The sequence below is a fragment of the Corvus moneduloides genome, chromosome 1 (assembly GCF_009650955.1).
Source record: "Corvus moneduloides isolate bCorMon1 chromosome 1, bCorMon1.pri, whole genome shotgun sequence".
In the NCBI taxonomy this organism is placed as follows: Eukaryota; Metazoa; Chordata; class Aves; order Passeriformes; family Corvidae; genus Corvus; species Corvus moneduloides.
In genome coordinates, this window is record NC_045476.1 from 144,879,541 (window position 1) to 144,897,350 (window position 17,810).

The 17,810-nt window shown below is 37.2% G+C and overlaps 1 protein-coding gene across 9 annotated transcripts in view; it reads right to left on the reverse strand.

The window, feature by feature from the left end:
* Nucleotides 1-2,974: 2,974 nt before the first annotated feature.
* UBR5 (ubiquitin protein ligase E3 component n-recognin 5) overlaps nucleotides 2,975-17,810 on the reverse strand; it is an 83,492-nt gene continuing 68,656 nt past the window's right edge. For all 9 annotated transcript variants that reach the window (XM_032130594.1, XM_032130567.1, XM_032130614.1 and 6 more), the window contains 18 exons: nucleotides 17,487-17,560; nucleotides 16,728-16,900; nucleotides 16,515-16,628; nucleotides 15,750-15,970; nucleotides 14,990-15,110; nucleotides 14,785-14,883; nucleotides 14,269-14,512; nucleotides 13,562-13,673; nucleotides 12,893-13,037; nucleotides 12,474-12,604; nucleotides 11,522-11,582; nucleotides 11,054-11,229; nucleotides 10,606-10,690; nucleotides 9,525-9,680; nucleotides 9,032-9,145; nucleotides 7,632-7,776; nucleotides 6,955-7,040; nucleotides 2,975-5,856 (listed from right to left, as the gene is read on the reverse strand). In XM_032130594.1, coding sequence (XP_031986485.1) covers nucleotides 5,644-5,856; nucleotides 6,955-7,040; nucleotides 7,632-7,776; nucleotides 9,032-9,145; nucleotides 9,525-9,680; nucleotides 10,606-10,690; nucleotides 11,054-11,229; nucleotides 11,522-11,582; nucleotides 12,474-12,604; nucleotides 12,893-13,037; nucleotides 13,562-13,673; nucleotides 14,269-14,512; nucleotides 14,785-14,883; nucleotides 14,990-15,110; nucleotides 15,750-15,970; nucleotides 16,515-16,628; nucleotides 16,728-16,900; nucleotides 17,487-17,560 — 2,470 coding nt within the window. In that variant the 3' untranslated portion in view covers nucleotides 2,975-5,643. The remainder of the gene's footprint in view (nucleotides 5,857-6,954; nucleotides 7,041-7,631; nucleotides 7,777-9,031; nucleotides 9,146-9,524; nucleotides 9,681-10,605; nucleotides 10,691-11,053; nucleotides 11,230-11,521; nucleotides 11,583-12,473; nucleotides 12,605-12,892; nucleotides 13,038-13,561; nucleotides 13,674-14,268; nucleotides 14,513-14,784; nucleotides 14,884-14,989; nucleotides 15,111-15,749; nucleotides 15,971-16,514; nucleotides 16,629-16,727; nucleotides 16,901-17,486; nucleotides 17,561-17,810) is intronic.

Below are 17,810 nucleotides of genomic sequence, written 5' to 3' on the forward strand. Positions count from 1 at the left end.
AGCAAGTTACTGAAAAGCACAGCAGGAACACACAAACAGTAAATGAGAAAAGGTGGTTTCACACTAACATCTGCTGTTACTGGAGTACTCTTCTTTCCGAGACATCCTTGAAGTTTTATTTCCCAGAGATACCTATACAAACTGCTTATTCTTCACGTCCAACAACAGCTCCACTTGTATGGTGTGTACGGACTACCACAGATTCCAGCTTTTTGTCCAGAGCAATTGAAAGGAACACGGATTGATGTAGAACAAACCCAACTGGCCCATTTACAGACAAATTCTATTGGTGTGTGTAATACAGAGTGTGCTGGTGGCTTAAGGGGGAGATGCACGAGTTTCTGGGCCAAAACCAACAAGCAGCAGACTATTTGTATTAAATGACATCGACTTGCCTATTAGTTGTCTGATTGTCGTGGCTGGTGTTTCAGAGTTCCCTAAAATAAGGAAAAACCCTGTCCTGACAGGGATTAAGACCTATCATAAATTAATATACTTAGCAATAGAAATCGTTCAAGTATTTGGAGGTAACTTCTTAAACACCTGTCCTTTTACCAATGCACAGCAAACGACTACTTACGTGGTGCCTAAAGATGCACATAAAAAAGAAAAATACTGGAAAGGAAATGTACCTCAAGGATTAACCAAACATCAGGTGGCTGTTCTTGCACCTCCACAAAAATCTGCCAACTTCTGTTAGCTTTGTTTTATAAAAATTAAATCATGTACACAACACTGAAATACAGACAAGCACATACAAATTAAATAGAGCATTATGCACAATTTTGCAAGATTTCAGATTACTCAGGTGTACCTACAATGTTGTATTTAAAACAAGCTCCCTAACAGGTGGTGGAAGCTGTATTCCTCCCTTAGTTCCTCACTGCCATGGCAGCTGTCCTGCTCTGGCAAATATAGTCATCACTGCTTTAACTGTAATACCTCTTTTCTCCCTCCCCCAAAAGGTGTTACTTTTTTGGGGAATACTTATGAGCCATTTAAAAAGGCAGCTAAGTCTAATTTTGTATATGAAAGTGCCATTTCAAGTAAATTGAAGGATTTTCATTTATAAATTAAAAGTGAAATCTGCTTTTCAGCTTCGCACTGTTCACTGTCGGAAAATCAATTAGTGAATCATTTCAGTATGTCTAAAGCCTAAAATTTCCTTAAGTCTCCTTGCAGTCTCCTTGCCGAGAAACCTCATCATACGTTGTGGCAAGAATCTATTTTCCAGTAGGTTTACGTGACTTCAGTATTCAAGCATATGCATTTGTGTAAGCTGCCATTGCCACTGGACAAAGGGACACTGAAGAGGTTTACCATTATGGAAAAGTTTTGAAACACCTGGGAGCAACCAAGTGCCTCTTGTTACACTGAATAGTCTATTACTATAATAGTAGTTTGTGGTGGTAATAGACAAAAAATACCTTTATATTAAGCCATTGACAAAGGGGGGAAAATAGTCTCTCACAGGACTGTGTTTCAAGCGAGACATGAAGTTACCCTCTTAGACAACTCCACAAAAAATCATTTAAAAATATTAAAAAAAATTAAAAGCCCTCCATGCTTCTCAATTCATCAGCAAATCTGAAAGAGCTGCAAATGAGAGCCATAAAAGCTATTTCCAACTAGCAAAGGACCCATTAGAGCTCCTGATAATGCCAGAAGTCCTGATGGGTAACAACTGCACTGTGATGGAGGCCAGCTTCCAGTTGTGAAGCCTGTTCATGTCCTCCTAACAGAGATCATGTGGAAACTTCCAGCACTGTGAGTTCAAGGTAGTCACTGAAGCTTCCACATGACCCATTCACCTACACATTTCAATGTGTGGACATTCATTCTACCTCAGAATAAGCTAACACCACACGTACTGAAATCCAGTTAATCTGGATTTGCAGAATTTTCTATTTGATTTTAGCAGAGCTGTTACTAAATACACAAACTGAGGAGTTCAAACAAAGGTCAAATCCTACACAGCGTGAAAAGAGGAAGGGAATCAGAGCTACTGAGCAAGGTATCCATAGTTTGCCTTACAGAGAAGAAGCCAGAGAAATCCAAGTGTCAGTGAAGCAAAGAGCATGGACACAGAAGCAGCTCGGAAAAGGCATTTACAGATGCACAGAGAGACAGGATCCACAGGCTATGGGACACTATAAAAAGGGAGTTAGGGCAGTTAGCACAGGAAGGAGGAGGTAAATACAAACCTAGTGAACAATCTTTCATGTGGCGTTAAGGGTGACCAGGAGCTGTGCTGAATTCTGGCTCTCCCTGAGAAGCAACCACACAGGAGATGGTTGGTGGTGACTGGGGAACTTCTCCCACCTGCACTCCAACTACCATGGAGAGGTGCAGCCCTGCTCCTGACACACCTCTCTTCCGATGCACGGAAGTACACTTTTGAAAAACAGCAGGTCTGTATGATTTGCACAATTGCATACAAAGCAAAATGCAAAGAGTTGAGGAAAATTTCCTTTCCTCTGCCTCCCTGAATGCTGCTGGGCAAGGGTTTTGGTTTGGATTCACAAGTTTGCCAGTTTACGGCTTTACCACTGCTTGTTATCTAGTGACCAAGTCACTAACTTGCAGGAAAGAAAACTCACTTCCAAACCACACAGGTGGGAAAGACCACTTGATGACAAGTCCATAGAATTATTCACTCCTGGAAAATTATCAAAGCCAGAGCAAGTGATTTTCCTTGTGTTGGATACAGTTAGCTAAGTAACAGAAACCAAAGCCAAGAATTAGTCATGGAAATTAGCACTAAAGTATCAGTTTTCCCTGGATTCAGATTAGGACCTACTCTAGAAGTTGGTGATAACATTTTATTAGTAGCTACGTTTAGCTCCTCTTTCAGCAATGGTGAACAGCTAAGGATTTAGACTATTTTAAAAGTGTAAACATTGCAGAATTTTCCTTTAACTAGTTTTTCTACCACATTTTAAGTGAACTAACAGAAGGGCTTAAGTCAAAGGGAGAGGAGGTGTATGATTTTAATAAACATTTTTCTTATTAAAATCTTGATATAGTTTAAATATACCATACAGAGGAAAAAAAGCTATTTATAAAGCTACATACATATTTCAAGTCAATGACGACAGCATATACCATTCTAAATTCCCTCTCTGCTTATCAGAATGCCTTGTGTGTGTATATATGGTGAGCTACTGTGCTATCTGCATAACTTTTGTCTAGCTATACATTACAGGACTTAAAAAATGTTTAAGCTATATACAGAAATATATATACATATAACATATATTTATATGTTATACATACACATACACTTATATACATATACACACAATACATATATATACACAGTACTTTACATGTATATATGGCCTTTCATCCAAGGGCCTTGGATACTTCTTAGTACATCAAGCCTCACAAAGCTTTGTGAGGGAGGGACCTTTATTTTACAGACTGGAGATTTGATGCCTATTCTAAACAGTTTCTTTTGTTGCTTTCTACTAACTTTACACATTTCAGTTAGAGGCAGTTTTGGTAGTGGGAATGATCACAGCAGTTTGATATCCAGGCATAAGGCAGATGTTGCTTTGTACCTTTGTAACTTACCCTCCTTAGTATAAGAGAACAGCCATACCAGCATGAATTTTCTCTATACTAATATGCCCTTACCTAGATTTGTGAGGCTGTACTGCTTTTTATTGTTTAGCATAGTAAAATCTAATACAGTTTTGAACTTAAGATACACTGGAGGTCACAACAAGAAATCTAGAACAGACCCCAATCCTCGTACACTGAAACTATCCTTTTCTAGGATAATAGATTTAGAGGAAGTATTAGCACATGCAGAAGTAATTCTACATCTATTTATTTATCTGCAGTTTAACTACACAAGCCTGGAACAGTCTGCCTTATTTAGAAAACAGGATTTTCTGCATCAATTTGGCAACTGGTTATCAGAATTTGTGGTATCAACTGTACTCCATACCTCTAGCAACTAAATAAATTATGAAAACAGGCTTTTTTGAAAATCAGATGTAGGTAACTTCTGCTCATCCTCAAACTAGCTGACAGAAAGGAAAACCCAATGGAACTCTGGCAAAGGAGAGTTCCACTGGGATTTTGATGGAACATTACTTCAGCTCATCCATCATTCAACAATGAAAGGGAGAAAAAAAAATAACTAACATGGACTAATAGGGTTGGGGAAGCAAGAAAGAAGGAAAACATCACCACCACAAAAACTCTTATTCCTCGATACTGCCATCTGCTAAGCTTTCAGGAATTTATTTTGACACAGAACCAGTATCTCCTTTCTTTATTAATCAATTTCTAACTCACAAAAATCTCTCAAGCCTTAGGGAAAAGAAGTCCTGGATTATAGTCAAAGACTGCCCTCCCCAAAAGCAACCAACCACTTCAAAAGTGAACATAGAATAGAACTGACTACAATGAAGTTTGAGAATTTTATTCTAACCTAATTGCCTTGAGATTTTTCAGAACAAGCCACTTTTCCTTCAAACCAATTCTATAAAAAGGAGGGGTTGCCTGGCCCATTTCTTTCAGGATTCTCTGCTAACTGTAAAATGTGGACTAAATATCTTCTGCATGTCAATTTTTCAGTTACAAAATTCAGATTTTTAATGAACAACTATGTTTAGTGCATGCTGTTAGCTAAAGTATAAATGGCTAAATAAATAAAAACTATTGTTTCTTCAGTATGACTTGGTATTTTGTCTGTAATTTCTTTATTAAAAAACTGTAACAAGATACTTAAAAAAAGGCTAGATACAAAAGAAGTTAAGCAGCTCACGAACATTAAAGTTTTCCAAAAAATGTATCTTCAATAATCATGATCTTATAAACATTTTACAGTTACCAGAAAGTGCCCAGGCTGAGTTTACATAGTTAGATAATGTAGTACAAGTGTTGGGTTAGAACTGGTAGTGGAACAATCTCCTGACTGTCTGTTCACTGTAACAAGGATACAAAAATGTTGATTGTGAACTATGAAATACTGTGCATTGGCCTCATCAAATATGTACAGGGAAAAAAAAAGCACTAAAGGTACAGATTACATGCAAAATATTAGTGATGGTATCTGATGTGCCAGAGTTCAATGCAATAGAACAAAAATTGCAATGAAAGTGGTTTCATAAGTGAACGATCCCAACTCCGGGATCTGAGCTGTCAGGAACTTTTTACAAGTTCAATATACATGATACACAACTGCAGCCAACCACAAATTAAACACCATTAAAAAAAAAGTTAAAAACACAGAACATACTTAATTTTTTATTTCGAAATTCCCTACTCCCTCTATACAAGAACCTTTGCTGAAACACTTTCCACAAAGGCAGCAGTGAATTTTCAGAACATTTTACATATTTTCCCTCAGCAAAAAGATAAATCACAGTGTAAATTATATTGTTCTGCTGTCATCTTTGGCTGGGGTTAGGCAAAGGAGTTATTGACTAGCAAACTGTTGCAATCACATATTGCTAGTGCTCCTTAGGCCTTTACATTACAGATTTAGTACAGGAATGTTTGCATTTAAATCTTTGAAGTACCACCAGGGGTATGACAGCATTAACTTTCATAAACTTTTATAGACAAATGGAAAAATCTACAAAACTTAGCTAGTAATATTACACAGCAATACACACTTTTTATACTCTACACAAAACCAAAATTCTTGGTCTTAATGGCGAGTAACAATTTTTGTTTCAAAATCTGCTTAGAGGAATAGAGTGGGACATAAAGGCGAGAAATGCAAGTGTTTGCTGTAGGAAGATGTTGGTCATCTGGTGGCCTTATTGTGATGGATGGCATAGGCTGGAATCCCTCCTCACTGGCGGGCAATGATGGACTTGAGGTCCAAAAGTAAACCTGAAAAAATAAGGCAGCATATAAAATTATGATTTACAAGGCTGTAGAGATTCCTACTGCCTACAAAATGTAGGGATAGGTTAAATAAGAACTGCACAGTCACACAAGTTTGATCACACTATGTTCTCTTCAATATGCCAGCTAAACTCCACAGTCATGCTACTTGCTTCTGTAGTAGCTTCCTTCGCTTCCCTTCCTCAACTGCTCATTCATAAAACTGATAAAAGCAGCACTCAAAATTATCCTGTATCAACAAATTCTCAGTAAATGAATGTCCTCAAGTCCATCTGGGAAGGTGGTGACTGTCATCAATAAAACTTGAATCAGGAATCTCTCACAAACCAGTTAGAGACTACAGAATGTACTACTGGTACAGACAAAAGGCAGCAACAGAGTATTTCGTTTATTGTCTCAAGTGTGAAATACTGAGTCACCACCAAAGTGTAACCATAGATACTCCTTGAAAAATGTGCTCTAAGGTTTCCACTTTTCAGAGTACTCTTTGTTTCCTCTTAGTAGACTGTAAGGGAGAGAGAGTACCTTACAGAGTAGGAACTTAAACAGTTTGAAGAAGTGTACAACAAATACAGTTTACAGGTAAGTTTTTAAAGATTAAAACCCCTGAACAGCATCTTGTTTTTGCATGCTTCTCATCTGTTATTCCTGAAGGGCTTTGAAAAGGACATGGTATGATCACTGACATCTTTAAGAAAGGACACACATATTACCCTCAGGATACACAGAAGTCAGGTGAGTAGATGATCCATGAAGAGAATTCCACCTCAAAACCCTACCAGCCCACAGCACAGTTGAGTAACCACAGTTACTCATCTTAAGAGCAACTGTGCAGAGTAAAACTGTGCTTCTCTAAGAGACTTATGAACAAGGAGAAGGACACACCATGTTTACTTTCAGTTACAAGAAGGTCTAAGATTCACACCTGATGTTTCCAGAACCGACAGTCCTACCCAACCCTACTACCCTGCTCTGCTACCTTAACTCTTCACATAGTCTCTGCAGGTAGACACAGTTAAGAACAGTAATGACATCAGTTATTCCAATTCTTCTGCATGGTTCCAATGGGAATAGACAACTTACTAGGTCTTGTCTTTCTGTCATACTCATCTTCTCAACTATGGACCAAAACCAACGCTTGAATTGCAAAAGCTTCTCAGCATTTTCTCCTGTGTGAAATAAAAGGTATACAATTCAGCTGCTACACTGGACAATAACATTAAGAGATCTGTTTTACGTGTGCTGCAAGTTGGATCTCAGCTACAATCGCATTCATAAAGTCCTGATATTGGAGACTAATAATTTCAAAACTAATAGTTTTGAATGCAAGGCTAACACTGATGTAATTCAGTACCACTCCCATTCCTCCCTCCTTACCAAAAATCCTAACTGCAGCTAAATGCAGTTTAAACATTATGCAAGAAGTATTAAATTTGCATCCATCACATTTATAGTTCTAAAGTTAGGTCACAATTTTCACAAGAAAGATATACTAACAATAATACAATCCTTGTATTTAACATCTAGTGACAGCAAAGTTGGAAAACATGCTTTCTCCACCCTCCCTTAACTGAAGGTAAATATTTTCAAAGCAATGTAAAAAAAAAAAGCCAAGTAGTAACTTTATTACAGCTTTCACTGGCTTATTAACTAATGCCAGATTTGAAGAGATAGTTTAAGTTTAATGCTGGTTAACTACTCCACACAGAACAGTGTTAAGTTATCCCTGCAACTCTGTTTATGAGTAAGTTATTTCGTACCTGATTCGTCATTGAAAGAGGTAAAGCTGATTAGCATTTGCACATTTACTTCACCACAGCCATTTACCAAAAGTCTGAAATCTTCTGCTGTCAAATCTTCTAATGAATTCTTTGGAAGTACATCCAGGAGCCCCTTCCTCATTGCCTTAAGTGAAAACCACAAAATGCACATTGTAACCCTGTAACTTTTAAGAATTATTTTAAACACACTACTGAAAAGTTTCATGTGAAATCCCCTTCAACTCAAGATTCATTATTCTCTGAGCTGTTCTTTTCTTTCAAAGCTTTATCATCTGAGATGCAAATCTTCTGAAACAAAGAACTGCACCAATTGTTAAACCCTACCTACTACAGCAAAAGAAAGCAGTAATGGTTTGAGCTAGTATTTCACCGGGACCAGAAGCACATGCAGTCAGTCTCTCATGCTAAAATGTTCAGGTATTTTGCGAAGCTGTGCTGAATCTGATGAGAATTTTAAAAAAATGCATCTTGCACATTACTTTTACTTTGCTTCCTCAGACACATGCCAACTCTGCTTCAATTATACACACACACACACATTCTATATAAATAAGTAATATCCTGAAAAGATTGGAAATTCCATATTCAGAATGGAATACTGTGAATCAATTTGCTTTAGAAAATTCCAAAATGAATACAAGTGTAAGGGGTTTCAACTCTTAAAATAAAAAAGAGTCAAACTATTAATATATGCAGACATGGAGATAAGTAGGTTAATTCCAGGAACATGTTCTTTCTGTGAGAATTTGGACCTCAGCTGCACAGAGGTAATCTGGTAATCTCACATGTGCAGCAGGAAACCACAATGAGCACAAGCAACGAAGTTTAGACGTAGCATCATATGACAGACTGGACCTTCAGTAACTGTCTACAAAAATATATTATTCCTTAAGTTTTATTTTACAAGGGCTTCAAAAAGAAAATAATTTTAAATATGGTTTTCTAGTCAATTTTTACATTTCTTGCCAGGCTGGTAGAAGCTGTTTTATAATTGATTTTTCCTTAGAACAAGGATGCAAACAAATCAAAGGTAATAAATTATTAGAACGAAGTACTGCCAAATACAAAGTCAAAGTTCCAAGAGGATTTGTGCTATTTGAGCTCAAGAAATGAACCATTTATATGGTTATATTTAACCAATGAGACCCACTATAAAAGAAATTATCTTTCATTCTATAAAATAAATTGCTCAAAGTACTTGGTCTTCAAAGTACTGCATAAACAGCTATACAATTACGAAAAAAATAGAAAATTAAATACTTTTAATGAAATTGTCAAGACTTCAAAAGAAACCTGATTAGCAATACCAAAATGAGGAAATTAATTAACTGACTGGAATATTTTTTTTTCTTTTTAAAAACACTCCACTAAAGACTTACATGTAGAGGCTGTTCTGCTACTACCAACATTCGGTGTTCTGCATATTTCCGGACATACTCATATACATTCTGAGGAGTGACTGGTATATTTACACCGTTGGAAATAAGTTCAACCTATGGCAAAGAAATAAAGAACATTTAAAAAGGGGAAGAAGAAAAGGGATAAAAAGGAAATGACATTGTTATAACCACCACAGTATGCTGCAGAGATTTATTGCTTAATATACCTCCAAAACCAAGCAAAATTTACCACTACGGGTGAGTTTTTAGAATTCCCTAGGATTGACTATGGTAGCCAGGCTCTATGGTAGGCTCTAGATCACTTTCAAGGAAAAAAAATGCAGGTTTCAATGCCTAAGAACACTGCATTGAATCCACGGAGAGTAAAATGTTTTATGTGCCATCTGAGAAGAGCACGGATTATGTGCACACTGCAACCTGCATCAGCTGCCAAACTCTGAAACTACAGAGCCACAGATTTAGCTGTGCTTACCTGCCCTCCACCCTCCTCCTTGCACAGGTCTATTGCAAAGGCTAAATCCATTGCTGCAAACACTGCATCAGCATCTGTACTCTGGGAAGCGAGGATAAGTTGCCGAAGGCTTTCATACATAACCGGATCGAAAAAAGCAAAGTCGTGCCAGTTCACCTGTAAAAAAGGACAGAATTTTGAAATGTAACAGATGTTTAAGAACACATTCAAAATTATGTGATCCGTGCCAAGTCTATGCACTAGCAACAAAGCATACAAACACATGGAAATAAATGCAGTTAAACTCCTACTTTCGGTCTGCTTTAGAAGGTACATTAGAATATTGGAAGGAATACATATTCAACAAGAAAAACTTGAAAAGAAGAATTAGAAGGCAATCACTCTTGGAAGACACCAGGGGATAGATAAAGGTCATTTCTGCCGTTAACACTTTTTCATTAAAGATTATACTGTGCTGGATAACTGATTATGTGATCAAAACTGAATTTAAGGAAAGACCAACAGTAACAAACCTTAGTTTAAGTTTGCTGCATCAGACAGAACTTAAAATGCCAGTGACTAATGCATCAGAAGTGCAATACATTATTCATTTTTACTGAGTCGGGGTAGCATTTTTGGTCTAAAGTTTAGGTAATTATTGCTCTGAATTAAATTATACCTACACCTATACCTAATTAATTAATGTAATTAATTTTAATTACAAATTAATTCTATGAGCTCTCTCAAATATCCACAAAAAAGCTTTTCTGTAAGCTAAGATACTATTGCCTAGCATTGTCTAATGATCTTTTCTGAGTCTCAGGAAGAGAAAAAGCAGAGACGGTATGTAGTTTCTGAAGGGAGTTGAAGGCTAACCTATTACAAATCATTACATCTTAGTAAAATACCTGACTTCTAGTACATCTACTCTGTTCAAAATCTAGGAAACTAAAAAATTGATAGTCCTCAACTTAAAGACATCCATACAGTTCCAGTGTCAACTTGGCTAGTTAATACATATGTGGTTAGGGAAAAAAACCCCAGTTTTATAGATGAGATTTTAAGTAATTACAGGAAATTAAAATGTTTATGTTCAACTTACCTTTCTGCCAAGTAGAACTTTGATTACGTGTCTATTTAAAGTGATGGGACATAGTTCATTCTGCAACAAGCACAATCCTAGGATTCTGAAAATATATGTTTGGAGTTTGTTTTGGTACAGCAGAAATTACATCAGAGATCTTTTAGCAAACTCACATTAAGAGTTCCAATATTCTAATAATTAAGCTGGAGCTAGCTTTCCAACTTTATCGGTCACAAATGAAAATCAAGGACATACATCATTTTAAAAAACAGGATAAAAAATTAAAATTTAACAGGCAAAGAAACCTCAAGTTGACATATGCAAATTCCCACTATTTATGCTCAGGGTGAGAAACGGAGACCATAATAAAGAAGGCTTTTCCAGCTTGGATCATCAGTACTCTCTCTGGTGTTACATATGATTGTCTTTTACATTTTTTCAGACTATAAAGTTAATGGTAGCATACCTGCCAATGTTTCGGAAACAATTCAGCCTTGCTTCTGTGTTTTTACCAGGTCTTGGTGTATAAAAACCTCGTTTTCCAGGTTGGTAGAAAAGTGGTGCATTATCATCCCCATCATCTGTATCATCTAATTCCATATCTACTACACTGCGGCTGGATCCATGTCGCTTTCTATTTTCCTGTTTTGGAAGTCAAAATAGCAATTAACACACTTAATTCTAGTTACTGACACACATCATCAACAAGCTACTTGCTACTAGACCCAAAGATTCAGGTTCCATTGGTTAAGAATTCCTGTGACATTTCCCAATAACATTTTATACTTTTGACTAATTACTGTTAACCCTTTTGAAAGAAAATAAAGGATTAAACAGAACTTTGTCTTGAACGATAAAGAAAGCTTCCAATTGCTTCTGGTTTTAAAATTAACTGATACAACTGAATCTTACATAAATTTTGTGCAACAGGTACCTGCACTTTATCTGAAGAGTCTAGCAATCCAAGATCCAATATACTGTCAGCACCATTCTCCCTTGAGAAGGGAATAAAAAGGCAAATTTAATTTCACAATCACGGACTCACAGAATGATAGAATGGTTTGGGTTAGAAAGGGACCTTGAAGAACATATAGTTCCAACCCGCTTGCTGTGGGCCGGGACACTTTCCTCTAGATCAAGCTGCTCAGAGCCCCATCCAACCTGGCCTTGAACACCTCCAAAGGATCTACAACTTCTCTGGATAATCTGTTCCAGTGCTTCACTATCCTCACAGGAAAGAGATTCTTCTTGTTATCTAATCTAAACCTACTCTCTTTCGGTTTGAAGCCATTCCCCGCTGAACTGTCACTACGTGCTCTTGTATTAATTCCCTCTCCATCTTTTCGTAGGTTTCTTTCAGGGACTTCAAGGTCACGATGAGGTCACCCATAAGCTTTCTCTTTTCCATGCTGAACAACCCCAATTCTCTCAGCCTTTCCTCAAAAGACAGGTACTCCATTCCTCTGATCATCTTGGTGGCCTCCTCTGGACTTACTCCAGCAGGTCAATGTCCTTCCTGTGCTGGGGACCCCAGAGCTGGATGCAGCACTGCAGGTGGGGTCTCACCAGAGGGGCAGAATCCTCTCCCTCAACCTGCTGGCCACACTGTTTTTCATGCAGCCCAGAACACATCTGGCACATTGCCAGCTCATGTCCAGTTTCTCATCCAGCAGCACCCATCAAGTCCTTCTCAGCAGGGCTGCTCTCAATAAGGAACTGTCATATTCTGAAACCAGTCAGACAGATTAAACCAAAGCCAAAAAGTCACTTGTCCATAAAAAAAAATATCTAGACTATCAAGGAATAAGCTGCATGTATTGGAGTTAGATGTAGAACAGTACAAATGCTTTGGCCACAAAATCAGTTCTCACTTCCTGATACTTTACCTGCCATGTGCAATAATGAGTTCCATTGCTTCATCAACTCTTGCTCTAAGGGAATCTTCACTAGCTAGTAACAGAAGCAGCTGAGCAGGAGACAACTCCAACAACATTCCTGTGATTTTACTTGCAAATGCCTGGGGATAAAGGAGTGATAGGTTTTACTATTCTCCTCCAGTTCTCTCATTTTCAAATAGGTCTTATGAAAGTTTTGGTATTTTAAATAGAGAATGCATTACAAGATACCTCCTAAGCTAAACAACAAATTATAGAAACAAAATCTTAACAGAATTAGAAAGAAAATGAGTCTTACATGTTCAAATATTTTCAATTAGGTTTCAATTATTTCAATCATGGATAAGGAAATAAATGTTTACATTACAAGGTGACAAGAACAATCCCTAAGTGTATGAGAGAAGTCTTACTGGTTGCATTGCTTGCACTCGAGGGTAGAGCCGCTCTCCAAGGGCTTGTCTGTGTGCTGGGAGAGGGTCAGGGTCATCGCTAGGATTTCCTTCCGATGCGGGTCTAAAAGGCCTTGTGTCAATGGACAATTGTCTTCTGAAGTCCCTTAAGATAATCAGAGCAGTTTGTTCTCATTTCAGAGGAAAAATGCAAAAATCCTCTGGAACATATCATTTGCACACAGATTCAGATTAGCATTAGCTTTACAGCTGGAATAGTAGTGTTGCTCATAGCTGCTTGGAGAGAATGCATCAGAAAGAGAGAATCAAAATGAACCAGAGATTTTATTATTACTCGTGTTTTGGATACAGCAGTCAGACCTATGCCACCAATGGCATTGTTGTTTCTAAACCACCTCACAATTTTATTCTAGTACACAAATTCTTATTGTTCTAGCAAAAGAGACTGATGGCCTGTGGTTGAGACATAACCTATTAATGCTAAAGTAAGCATAATAATTCTTTAAAGAATTACAAGTAGAGACTGAATTTCAAGAAATTACCCTGCAAATTGCTCCTGAAAAAGACTCCTTTAACTGGAGGAAGTAAAAGTATCTTTCCTGACAATATCCAAGGCAATTACTCTTATTTGACAAAATATCTTCAACAAGTTAAAGATTTACCACTTACCTATCCCTATCTCTCCGAGAACCAGTTCGCAAGCCACTACTTCTCCGCATTTCTCTCTCTCGCTCCCTTTCCCGATCTCTCTCTCCCCTATTTCGCAATCTCTGCATCAGACCTGAAGGGCAAAAAACCTCATAAACTTAAACATCTTTATATTTCTCTCTTCTACGTAAGTTTCAGTGTAAGGAAGACTAACTTTTGGAAGAGCTTGAAAGACATCAATGAGACAGAACCACTTCACTTGAAGCAGTGGTTGGGTTCAGCCAAACTTAAGAAAGGACCTGAAGTGTTTGTACCAACTTAAAAATGACAAAATACTTTAAGAGTTTACATATACTTTCAAAAACATTAAAACATGTTTGTGGCAAGTCAGATGGAGCAACCATATTAAAATGTATAAGCTCTTAACAGCTAAAATCTTGACAATTATTACCTACTGGAGAGAAGGACACTGAAAAAAAGCTGCACACATCTAAAGCAGACTCTTGTTGCAAGAAAAACAAGAGGTTCCTGTTTCTGAAAGTGTGGGGGGAGGGAAGAGCCATTTCCTTGCTCTAGAGAGCTAACACAGAATTTTTATGGATACTGGGCTGAGCTAACAAGAGATGTCTCTGGCAAAGTGCCAAGTATTTCTATGTTAAAAAAAAAAGAAAAAGCACCCAAGGTTTTTATGAATATTTTCTGTAGATTAACTGCTGTGCATCACTTACTTGTATGGGTACCCTTGTTGGCATTCTGAATACAATCTAGATTTGGCAGTTTCTCATTTGACAGAAAAGCCTGTGCAATAGCAGTATAAAAGCTTCGCGCTACACCGCTGCCTTCTCCAGGCTCATCCTTAAAAGTAACTTTCACTCTGTGTACAGCCATCGGAGTGGTAGCACACCTGCGACCAAAATGATTGTTGAGCTGCCTCATGGTCTGCTGAATTAGAAGATCTCTGTCTCGATCAACCTAGTAAAAAACACAAAAAAAGTTTTTTCTTTACCAATTATCATACTGAGAGACTTTCATTCTCACAACAAATTTCTGGACACTGCTGCACAGACTCAAAAAATATCAATTAGACTGGGAAAAACTACAGAGTAATTGAAACATAACTCACGAAGTATGATTTAAGACACCTACTTGCAGACTCTGAAATACAACTTCTCCTATCAAGTTACTTCAGTAATAATTAAACTTTTAATGAAAATTTATTCAGAAGATAAACTAACATTTTTTACCTCCAATGTTAAATCCCTTGATTGCTGGTTTCTAAGTTTTTCCATCTCCCTGCGGAATTTTGATTCCTTTACTTCAAAGCCACCTAATTCAGTCAAGATCTAAAAATAATAAAAAAAACCAAACACAAACCCCAAAATCAGAATCATCAGGGAGAGTCACAATTTAGTTGTAAGAGAAACGGTCCTTACACTGAGAAATACATACCGATCCAGGCTCTGCTCCAACATCTTCCATGAATACTCTACCGAACAACTCCAAAGAAAGGCGCCAACGTCCCAGCAACATGTCATGAGAAATAACCATGCCCATGAAGCTACACTGTGGCCTGACAGAAAGAAGAAAAAATGACAGATACATGAAATCAAGTTAAATTTCAGACACATTTTGTGTACTTTGGCTTTTTCTTACTCTCTGCCTTCAACTAAGTTTTTTGTTCCTGATAAACCATGACACAATACACTAAGTCTGTGGACAAAAGCACAAGAAGCTGCTTAGTGTCAGCTGAAACACAAGTCTTGCTTCCAAAGGGTAATTACTCCAAAAGCATGTAACTTTGCTGCTACATGGAACTCACTGTTACTCGTCTCCCTTCAATCAAGACCTTAATTTCTTTTTAAAAAGGTGTAATTTGAAGCGAGGGCAGTTCAGTCCCTAAAATTGCATGAAGTGTGGGCAGCACCACCACACATAGATGGCAAGTTGTCAGTTCTAATTGCTCAACTTGGCTACCCAGGACATCACAGTAGCTCTGCAGCAGAAGTCATGAAGTAAAGGAATTTGTCTACACTTTGCACAGGCCTCTTTGAAGACTGTTCAACTATTCACTTTAGAAACTACTAATCACAAACTACAAATGCAAGCTAAATTAAGCTACCCATTCTAATTTAAAAAAGACTTTCCAGAGTCCCAAACAGCCATTTATCAGATCAGTAATATTTCAAAGAGTCATTTTTAACTCAGCTACCTGAAAGATGTGAGAGGTGGCCCTTCACTTTCTGTTAATCCTATCTCTGCCAACAAGCTGCTTTTCAGTTGTGCTGCAAGATCGTGAGCTGAAGGCCCTGGTTTTGAACTCTCAGATTCTTCTGTAGGCACATTTTGTTCTTCCCCTTCCTTCTTTTGCCGATTTTGCATGCTCATAACATTTTTTAAGTTGGCTGCATAAGACATTTTAGTTGGAAGAACCTAAAGGAGAAGTAAAATTTAATTGCACTTTCAAAGCAGCCTAGAAGGCTTTTTCAGCACATATATTCATAGAAGTATATTTTAAATCACATAAAAGTGAACACTGTTATTAACCTGTTAAAACACAGCAACCTCAATCATTTCAATAAATTAAAAAAAAAAATTCCCCACTGTATGTCTGCATTTCATACGCTTGCCAATTAATGTTCAGTCTGAAGGCAAGTCAAATCTACTGGACTATAGGAAGATTTAATTCTTTTTAACAAAAATAATTATATAATTAGCATTCCAAAATTAACTCATTTAAAAAAGACTGCATTTAAAAAAATTACCTGAAAGGTGCTATAAATCAATAATCATAAAGTTTCTACATTAAGCATACTTTTCATAAAGATTTCGAGTTTTCACAGGCACTGGGCTTTTAAATTATCATTCTAAAAGCTATGTAAAATTCTCTCTGAAAACACTGAAGTGTCTTTTTAAGGAATGAAGGTTCTAGTTTAAATTACCATATTGTTTAAAATAATAAAAGCTTTACATTTACCTCAAGGCAGTTTCTATCCACTGTAACTTCCATTAAGCACTTCCCACTGTTGGCAGAAGATGAGTAGAGACCCTGACTGGGTCGGCCAAACAGATCTTCTTTGCGAGCATTTGGCTGAAAAGTAACAAAAGCGTTCTGGGTCAATAATATACTTCGGTGAGGAATGAAAAAGCAAACTGCAGTTTTCTTCCAAAACACCATCTCTGATGTCACCTGTAACAGATGTGGCTGGTCTGCCAAGGGGATGGCCTCTGCCAGAGGAACCTCAAAAGGATTGGGTGGAATGCAGCCGAGGAACGTCATAGAGTCTGACCGTCTGAAAAACGGATGGTTTTGGCCAGTCTCTGCTGGGAGGGTGTCATCATCTTTGTCATTGAGTGTAGCACCTAAATATGAGAGAAGATTTCACATCAATTTTCTCAGTTATAAAAGCAAAGGACATAAAATGCCAAAAATTAATATCCTTCCCTCTTAGCTATCTGACTAGAGGAGAATCTCTGCAAATTTAACTGCTACAGATGTTCATCCTTCTACATCTAAGGATGCTTCTGTAAATGCTGTATCTTTATTAGTTTGCTTAGTAATCACTTATTCTTTTTACTATACCTAGCTTTACTGAACAGGCACTCCTACACTGTATGTAGGAGTATACATACTACCATTTTCAGCATAATTTCATCAGATCAAAAAAATCAGTTCAACTCTGATTCAAATTTTAATGCAGAATGGTAAGGGCAGAAATGCTGTGGTTTAGAGAGAAAGGAGATGAAAAGATGGCCCTGAAATGAGAGGCAATGAAATAAACAATGGCAGAAGAAACTTGGTAAAGCAACAATGCTAAGAAAATCTTACCAAAATCCAACTTTACATATACAAGTAGCAAAATTTATTCAAAGTCTCAGGTAGCTAAAGGAAAAAAGCACTAACAAAGTCTGGCATTTTGGTACGCTATGTCAATTTTTGTATACTAACTTTGATTGGTATCATCATCATTTTCATGTTCTGAATCTTCGTTGTCAAGACCCAGTTCCAAAAGCTCCCGAGTCCTTAATAAAAGAAAAAACAAAACAACAACAAAAGAAAAGAAAAGAAAAAAGAGTCAATCATCTTGAAGACATTATTACGCAAAACATCTACATGTGTAGCATAATCCGGAGTGTACTTAAGAGTTATACATAAAAAAACCAAACTCACTCTAAAACTGAAGCACCGTAGAGAACTTCTCATTACATACTCACTACATCACACACAGTTACCCTTGGAGCCATTTGGCCACCTACCAATTTTGATCTTAAA